Source organism: Bos indicus x Bos taurus, chromosome 15, assembly GCF_003369695.1.
Source record: "Bos indicus x Bos taurus breed Angus x Brahman F1 hybrid chromosome 15, Bos_hybrid_MaternalHap_v2.0, whole genome shotgun sequence".
Taxonomy (NCBI): Eukaryota; Metazoa; Chordata; class Mammalia; order Artiodactyla; family Bovidae; genus Bos; species Bos indicus x Bos taurus.
The window spans coordinates 28,843,721-28,853,220 of NC_040090.1; the positions used below are offsets into that span (position 1 = coordinate 28,843,721).

Sequence of the window (9,500 nt, forward strand, 5' to 3'; positions counted from 1 at the left end):
ACAAAACAGAAGACATAAAGTGAGGATGAGAATATCCCTCAGGGTGGTTGGGAAGATTAAAAAAAAAATGCACATAAGGTCCTTTTGGCACCTGTTGCGTGACTGACACGTGTTAGGTGATTAGCTCTCATCATGGCGTCTACCACTGACCAGAGCGGGAGGGGATTGATGAGCAACCACAGTGTTTCAAGATGTGTGTGACCACGAGGTTATGTGTTAAGAGGAGAGGGAGCAGAGTGGGGAAGCAGCAGGGGGGGCTCCAGGGAGGCGGTGAGGCGTCAGCAGGGCCCAGAAGATGAGATCTGGGAGGCAAAAAGGAGGAAAGTGGGCACTGGGGTGGGGGTGCCGGCCAGAACAGAGACCCAGAGGGAGTTACAGAGAGGCAAGCCAGAGGCCAGAATGTTCAACGACCCAGGAATGGGGGTTCACATTAACCCAAGACAGATGATGGGGACAGGGCTCAAGCAGCCAAAAGTGGCCTCCTGGAGGAGGTGGGTGGGGAGGGATGAGCCTGGAGCACTTTTGAGGTGCCCAGTACTGTTACCAGCCCCTGGGGAAATAGCAGTGAACACAGCAGGTCGAGTCTCACCTATTAGTGGGCTTAGATTCTGCTGAGGGAGAGACAAAGCACCTACACATAAATGTAGGATGTAACATCAGGCAGTGATGAGAGCTATAAGGAAACAAAATTTGGGGCAATAAGCTGGAGGGAGAGACAAGAGGGTCCTCAGCTCTGAGCAAGGCTGACTTCCCTCCACATGGAGGTAGAGGCACACGTGAGATTCCCAGGTCAGGCCTCCGGGTGGCCCACGCTGCCTCCCTACTCTCCTTTGCTACTGGCATCCTGGGAAGCAGGTCACCAGCCTAGAGAAGCTAAGGAAGATGGGCGTCCAGAGAACCTGGCCTCCAACTTGCAGGAGTGTAGCCCTGGTGAGTCACTTCCCATGCAAGCCTCAGTTTCCTCATCTGCCCAGTGGGGCTAATACCCACCTCGCTAGATTCTTGTGAGAATTAAACAATAGACAGAAGCGTCATAAAAGTCAAGACCTGTGTGAATGCGGTATAATTACCAAGTAAGCCTGGGTTTCCTCGCCTGACACATGGGTGTAATAACCCCTGTCCTGTCTTGGAGCAGAGGCGCCGGCGTCAGTACACTTAGGATTCAAACCCTGGCTCTATCATTTACGGTGAGACCCTGAAAGTCATTTCCCCATCTAAGACTCAGCATCCTCCTTCGCTGGGATGCAGCAGTTGTTGGGAGGAATCCAACCTATGGAAAAGAGACAAACAGCATGTGGCATGTCTGTTAGAGAGCTAGAAAGGTGCCAGTGAGGTCGCAGAGCTGTGGACAGCTGCCAGGGGCTCCTGAGTGGGGACGTCATCCTGCTCACATTCCCCAGCTTCAAAGACGCCACACGTGGGCCCAGCCAGACCGAAGCTCTGCCCTGGTCTGGCAGCTTCCAAGTGGACAGTGAGGAAGTTGCCCCAAGCTTCTGCAAAGGGCTGGGCATGAGGCTGCATCGAGGCAGAGAGATGGACATTCTGACTCCCGGGAGACCCCTTGAGGTCCAGGAAGCCAGGCCAAGTGCCAAATAAATGCCACATCTTCAAGGCTAGGGGCAAAAGTGCAAGATTCCAGAGGGAGGCAGAGAAGAGTGGAGGCTGAACGTTAACATTCATTCAGCAAGTACTTTCCAAGTAGCCTTTACAGGCCAGGCTAAGTGTTGCCCTAGGATAGGAACTGCCAGCCCCTGCCTCTCCTCTGCTTCTTGGGCTTCTGTGGGAGGCAGAGCTCTGCCCTGGGGCTGCCCACCTCAGCTATGGCTGGGGGAGACAGGGCTGTGAACAATCAGGCACAGAGGGTAGGTCATGGCTGAGGAGTCCACAAGAGGTGCCCAACTGGCCCAGAGGATGCTCTCAGGACTGCGTCAGGTGAGAGGAAGAGGATGAGTAAGTTTGCCAGGCTGACCGAAGGGAGGCACAGGGCCAGGAACCCAGGTCCTGGAGTCCAGCAGACAGCACTGGCAAAGGACTGGAAGGGATAAAGGGTACAAGGTTAAGGAATTAACTGCAAGCAGTTCAACCAGGCCATGTGAATGGGTGAGGCTAGTCGAGAATGTGCAGGGGGAGCCATGGAGGACTGGAAATGCCAGGCTGAGGAGTCCCAAGAACATAGATGATGGACCAGGCTCCACCCTGACAGCAGGGAAGATTGCTGCCCACTCCTCCCATGCCCTCCACCAACTTCAGACAGTGTAAGGGCTCTGAAGCAACTCACCAGCTGTTCACCTGATCCCAATATGCTGGTGATTTCTTCTCTGGAAAGACTAATAATCTCCCCTTTAAGGGTTAGGTGTTTAATCAAGTAACCTTAAAGAAAATTAAGTGTCCTTAAAGCAGGGCCCACTGGGACATCTGGCCCAAATGGGAAGCCGATACACACTGCTGTGGTTGGTGTGCTCGCTGGGAAGCTCCTGGCTTGCCCATCAGGACCCTGCAGGACTCAGTGGATTCCTCAGTTGATCCTCAGGGCCCCCCACAGAGCATCCTGGCGGGAAGCCAGGCATCCTAAGTATCTACAGATATACTGGGACTTTGGGCCTCCTTCTCCTCTCCTCTCTAGGTCTGTTTCCCAGTGGCATTATTAGAGGTATGGGTTAGATTAGTTGAAATCTGAGGTCTTGACAACTTAGATTGACTAATGAATTATTATCCACAGAAGATCCCCCTAAAGAGACTACAAGCCCCTCCTTGGGCTGCTCCAGAGGCCTGGATTTTCAAGTATTGGTTTTCATGCACCTGGGAGTGAGGTCAAGGAAGTGGGGCTCTTAGAACACCGTGTTCCTGAGACTCTGAAACTGCGACGGGGACCCTGGAGGTGACTGCTGAGGACCCTAAAGTTCTGCTTTCGCTACCCCCATCTTCTGACACATTAAAAGAATAGCTACTGAAGTGGGAGGGGTTGCCATGGCAACACCACTGCTTGCGGGTATGTCACCACCAAGGGGTCCTCAAAATAGGTCCTTATCATGGTACATGAGCAAGTGTGGGGAGCTAGGTTTTCTCAGGCATGTACCTGGGCCCCAAGTAGGACAGGAGCCCATTTTCACAAGGACAAGCTGAGGACACAAATGAGGAGGAGGTTGGCCCCTGGATCCCATAGCAGTCCAGGGCATGACGAGAATCACATTTCTGCAACAGAACTGGAATGAACCCAGGTTCATTCTTACTGTACAGATGAAGCTGAGGCCCTAAGAGGGAGGGTCATGCCCAAGGTCACATAGGAAGGAGATGCAGAGTGAGCCTTCCGGCCTCTAGATCTGCTCTAATAGTAAAATGAATTCACATTCCTTGCTTCTGTCAATTTGCCCAAAGGGTGTGTGGCTTCAGCTTCCTTGGGTCTGTACCATAACCTGGGCAGATACTGTCATCACGCATTTGCTCATTTTACAGATGAAGAGACTGAGACTCCTAGCCCCAAGTCCTCAAAACTGCCAGCAGCAGCTCCACACCCAGGAGGTTCCAGAAGTGGTATAGGCCAAGACACTGCCTGCACCAGGCTCCTTTCCCAGCTCTCAAATCTCCACCAACAACCCCTGCAAAGTGCATAGGCAAGCCAGCCGCTGCCTGGATACAGCATCTTTTGTCTCCCTTATCTCTAAGCACATTGGGACCTCAGCTCAGGTTAGTAGCCCAGAGGTCCTGCCATCAGACTTTCCCTCCCACCCAAATCTCATGCCTCTATTTATGCTGGTCCCTCTACCTGAAGGTTCTTGATAGTCTCTGAACCAGTAACACTGAACCAGTAACACTGGTTCATTTTTCAATATCCGGATTGATTGTCACCTCTTCCAGGAAACCCTCCGTGATGCCAGGATGATTTAGCTGCCAAACCCTCACTTCCAGGCCTCCTCAGTTCCCCATGCTTCCTCCCCCGTCACTGCGTAGATCATCTGCACTGTCATCCCCCTAGTCTCACTTCCTTAAAGGTAGGGACCAGGGATTGACATGTGTGTGGCAGAGTCTGACACACACAGGTGAGCCACCAATAAACTGAAGGGCCTGTGCCCGAGTCCCCACTGTGAGAAGCCTTCCTGGATGCCCCAGGCAGTCTGCCACTCGTCACAATGTCGACGACTGTTGCATGTGTCACATAAAATGAGTGACAAGGACTAACAGGCGAGTCACAAGTTTGTTTACAAAGCATTTTCCATTCGTGATAACCAAAACCCTTGCATCCTTGACAGTCTGAGAGTTTCTGATCCTATTTTCCACTGAGGGGGAATGAGATCCTCAGAGGAGAAGAGAGAAACCCAGCCAGGTCCTTGAGGAGAGCCAGGGCTGAAATCCTCTCTGGCTCCTAAGCCCTAGAAGCAACAAGGGGGACTGTGGTGAGCACCCCCTGCCCCTGGCGATCAGCCCTGGAGACAGCTCCTTGAGACCATGGAGCCTCCAGAGCAGGGAATAGCTGCAGGCCCAGCACCTAGCACAGGTGGGCACAGAGGAGGCCAGAGGCAGCACTGAGGACTCGCACCGAAGCAAAAAGCAGGGCTTCTTGCCAAGAGGAAGGAGCAGCACTCGGGAGGGTTGAAGTCCCGTTAATGATTCATTCATTCAACAAATATTTACGGAGCACCTACTATACTCCAGGCACTGCGCTCAACGCTGGGACAAACACTGAGGGAGACAGACAGAGGTCCTGTTCCGAAGGGGCTGACATTCTTGCGGGGCAGACCATCATCTAGACAGAAAAGTACACCTGAGAACTTAGCTAATGAGAAGGGCTATAAAAGTACAACAGGACGGGACAGTTCTCCAGATGGTATGGTCAGAGAAGGCCTCCGAAAGGGGACTGAATGGTTCAAAGACAGCCATGCAGTGACCTGGGCAGAAGACAGCCAATGCAAAGGCCCTGAGGTAGGACTGAACTGATGGGAATCCTGGGGAAACAGGAAGACCCCAGCCGTTCTGGAGCAGGACATGGAAGCAGGGGAGTGAGGGCTGCTCACAGGGGGTTCCACAGCTACAAGGAGGAGTTTGGAAGGTTTGGAATACAATGAAGGCAACTGGCTGTTCCCCTGGCCTCAGAGTTCCAGGGTTCATGGTGCATCTACTCATCAAGGCAAGTTGGGACATCTTCTTGAAAGTGCACAAGAAGGGGTGATCTGCCAGCCCCATCATGGTCCCAGAAAAACCTTCACTCAATCAGGAAATGAGCACCTGCAGTGGCCAGAACCCTGCACTCCACCCTCCACGGCTTCACCACACTTCTCTCTTAGTTTAAGGAAGCCAGTGACTGGGAGGTGGATCTGGATTCTAACCCTGGCGTTGGTAACCCTGGTCTAGTCTCTTCTCTCCGGGGCCCTCAGTGTTCCATCTGCAATGTGAGAGCTGCCCCTGACCCAGCACTGCCAGAGAGCTGTGATTTTATGACTCAAGTACCTGCTGGAGAACTCAGGGGTGGGAGGATGGGGGTGGGGCAGGATTTCCACACTGGCCACTGAGTCACCAAGTCTGCTAATAAAATTCTACTCTTGGCCCTCCTTTCCCAGCCCAGAAGAGCCCTCAGTAGCACGGAGAACCCCAAAGTGGTATTTGTGCATTTGGGGAAGTGGTGTAGGGGAGGGGGTAAGCTATATAGAATTGGGGGGAGGGGAATATGAAAATCATGTTCTCATCCTGTGATTTAGAACTGAGTTAGGTGTCAACCCTCCAACAATCCAGCCTCTTAGTTTCACCTCCTACTAAGCTCCTGCTTGCACACTCCCAGTGATGGGGAGCTCCACCCCACCCACACCAAACCTGTTGCAGTGGCTGTCAGAAAGCATTCCTCCATTATATCAAATCTGCACCCCCCACCTCCCGAAATTCCAGCCCTGTTCCTGGCCTTGCTTTTGCGGGGCCACGCAGAACAAATCAGTTCATAATTTTACTGAAGCTGCCACCATTTCGTGCTGGGTCCTGTGGTGAACCCTGGGTATTCATTCAGGCAGGCATCAGAGGGCTCTGATCGGAAGGGCCTTAAACCCAGGAGCAAAGGCCAAGGATGCAAATAAGAATAACTCTGCACCTTCCACCCCTGGTACAGGTAAATCCTTCAGATATTAGGAAATACCAACAGAGACTCCTGTCTCCTGCACAAACTCCCAGCACACACACAGCACACACCCACCTGCCCCCACAGCTGGCTTTTTTTTGCCCAGGAAACCAGACACCAAGGTATCTATTTCAATCTCACCCATCACAGGTCTTCCCTTCACAGAAGCCATGGTCTCCCCTTAAATATCACCACTGACAAAGTGTTCATCACCTCCCAACAATGAGACTTTATAGGTAAAAACCAGGCCACTGGGGAGTGTCTTCAAAGATCAAGGATGTAGAAATCAGGTCTAATGGAGATGCCAGATAACACAAGATTTGCTTCAGCTCCCTCCCTTCCCCACCCAGTCTTTCACCAAAGAGAATCCCAGACAGCTAAAGTGATTGGTTTGCATTACATGCCAGCTCTTGCTATATTCCATGATAGAATTGTTTGCAGCCAGTTTTTTTTTTTTTCAAATGTTTTCAAGACCAGATTAAAACATGGAGACATGCTCCTGAAAGGACAGTAAATGATTTGGTCAAAATCACTCACTGGAAGTCCTCCTAAATAACAAATTCTAGGTCAAAAATGAGGAAGTCAGGGTTATCTGCTCCTGGAAGATACAACTCACCTCTGTGGATAGCAGAGATGAGGGAAGGGTATCTCCAGGAAGGCCCACCCCTAGAGAGAGCATCCCTATCTCATTGCCTGGAGACAAAAGCATTTTTAAAAGCATGAACATGGGTAGGGTCCTTCCTTCCCTGTTATGGGCATTAAATGGCACAGTGAATGGACAAGCACTTTTAAGTGAGAGCAGAGACTGTCAGAGGCTATCGGGCCGGGTGCACGGGACAGCTCAGGCTGCATGTACCCAAGATGGCAATAGCAGCTAGGTACCTCTCCAAGGGCAGTGAGTGGCACTCAGACCAAGAGGGGCAGATAATCACACCAACAGCCACACAGAGAAAAGGGCCAATGCCTAGGATACAGTTAAACTGTGGTACAGCTCAGGGTGGTTACCCAGCAGCCCCTAGAATACTGTAAGTGATTTGGAGTAACAGAAGGAAATACTCACAATTTAACATCAAGAGGGAGAAAATAGGATTTAGAACTATATCCACATCATACCCTCAATCTTACCTAAATGATGTATACAGATAAAATTATAATGAAATATACTAAAATGCTATTAGGAAACTATCTTTGGACAGTCAATTAACCAGGAACTTTTCATTTTCTTCCTGTTTTTCCATGTTTTTCGAAATCCAATGGTTCGTATGTTTTATTTTTATAATGAAGGGGTTGGAGTAGGCTATTGTTAGTTAATAAAGAAAAATCCTAAGTAGGAGAGGTTCAGCAAGCTGAATAAAGGCTTTAGGTAGAGGGAGGGAGGACTCAAGCAAGACAGACCAGGGCAGCTGTGAGGATGTCCCAGAGTCTCCTGGATTTGTATTTAATCCCCTGGCCAAGGCCCTGTTAGGGAAACCTTGGGCAGGTCATGCCTCCTCCCACCTCAGTTTCTCCAAGCATAGGTGAGAGGTGTGAGACATGGAAGGGATGCTCTTCCTTGAGCAGGAAAAGCTGTGGAGTTTGATCTCAACTCTGCCCCTGATTCAGGGAGGACATCAATTCCACATGGTGGAACAGCAGCACAGACCACACTGAAGGGCACCCAGGGTCCTCTTGTTCTATTTTCTAAGCATTCCAGGCTCACAGTCGCTGCTGAGTGGCTCCCAAGCCTGGGCTGGGTGGCGGGCAGAGGACAGTGTGGGCACAGCTGTCCCAGCCAGGCATGTTCCCTGTCTGGTGGCCTGCCCCATCCAGCGCCTCACAGATTGATCCACCCGGTGAGGAGGGATGGAGGGAACTGCCAGGGTCCAGGAGCAGTGCTAGGGCTGGAGAGGAGTTCTCAGGTAACATCCTATCTCACAGGCTGGAAGAAAAGAAGTGATGTAACAGAGGTCCCCCAAATTGATGAGTGCTAAGGTGGAGAATGCGCCCACATGACTACCAGGTGGCCTGGATCAGACCATTATTCTAACCTCATCTCAGACTCAGATGAGCAGGGGGGAAGAATGGGGGTGGTGGTCGGGGAGGGGGCCGCAAGCCTTCCCAAAAGAAAAGAGGGGTTGGGACCTCAGCCCCCAGAGCGGCCCACCCTCCAGCAACAAACTCCCACTATACCAACACACTCCTGCCTACCTTGGAGCCCTTCATCACCTCCTTTCCTGAAAGCCCTCTCGCAGCTGCATGGCCCCAGGAGGAAGCCGGCAAAGCCCTGCAGACCCTGGGCTGTGACAGTTCATCTCCCAGACCCTTAGTCCCGCTCCCAGAGGCCTCAGCGGGCAGCATGGCTCCTTAATCAGAGCCCTCGCTCAGGGCAGCCGGGCCCGATGCTCACCTCGCAGGACCCCGGAGTAGGCGGCTATGAGGGTCTTCATGACGAAGCCAGTACAGGTCGGGGCCCCGCGGGAAGCCGCCAGACCCCGCGCCCCTGGCCCATGCCCCGGCCGCCGGGGCCAGGGCTTCGCGCCGAGCAGGGGAGCGCGGGGACCGCTACGGCCGAGGGTGCGGAGGGACGGGACGCCAGACGGGCCGGAGCACCGGCGGAAAGCGGAGCCTTGGCCACGGCCACGGCCACGGCCACTGCGCCCGCGGCTCCGAGCGCGACAATTTGTAACCTCATAAGGGGGCGGGGCCGACGCGGCAGGGGCGGGGCCGGCCGTTCCAACCACTGCAGCCTCAGCTCCGTGGGGGTGGCTGAGCGCCGGGCTCGGCCGGGCGCGGGAGGGCTGTAGGGGGACTCTTGCTCCTCACAGCTGCGCCGCCCGCGGCGCGGGGTCCTCCTCGCGAGGGGCTGCTTGGTTATTCCTGCTGCTCCCTGTGCCCGCCCCTAGCCGCTCCCCCGCGGCGGTTGGTGCAGCCCGGCAGCAGGAACGTGGGCCGGGAGGCCCGGCACGTGCGGGCCTGGGGCGGGGGGCAGGCGGGGGTTTGTGTTTTCCGTTCCGCAGGGCTTCGCTTTGGCTACAGATGCCGAGGTCCCGCCTCTGATTGGTGGTTGAGTAGGAATTAGGTAGGTAGGGCCGGGCTCCTAAATCCCTCAAGTTGCCTCTACCTTTCCGTCTAAACCTCACAGAGCGTGTATACTGTATACTGCTGCGTGCTGGCGACCCAAACCAGTCACACCTGGCCCTGCCCTGGGAGGTGCTCTCCTTGGTGAGAGGCAATCACACACTGAAGCTGGCAGCAGTGCTAGGCCAAGAGAGAAATCTCTGGCTATAGATCCAGAGGAGAGAGGTCCTTTTCTTGGACTGGGGGCTGGGGACTGGAGGCTGGGTGCACTTTCCAGAGAGATTATTGCACAACAGAGATGGAATCAGATAGACCCGGAGCCAGTTCTGGTCTTCCCTTTCTTGAA

At 53.4% G+C, this 9,500-nt stretch overlaps 1 protein-coding gene across 1 annotated transcript in view; it reads right to left on the bottom strand.

Moving 5' to 3' along the window:
• Positions 1–8,739, bottom strand: part of DGAT2 (diacylglycerol O-acyltransferase 2) — a 32,512-nt gene extending 23,773 nt beyond the window's left edge. The window contains exon 1 of the mRNA XM_027562855.1: positions 8,484–8,739. Within this exon, the coding sequence (XP_027418656.1) occupies positions 8,484–8,523 (40 nt within the window). The 5' untranslated portion in view covers positions 8,524–8,739. The remainder of the gene's footprint in view (positions 1–8,483) is intronic.
• Positions 8,740–9,500: the final 761 nt, after the last annotated feature.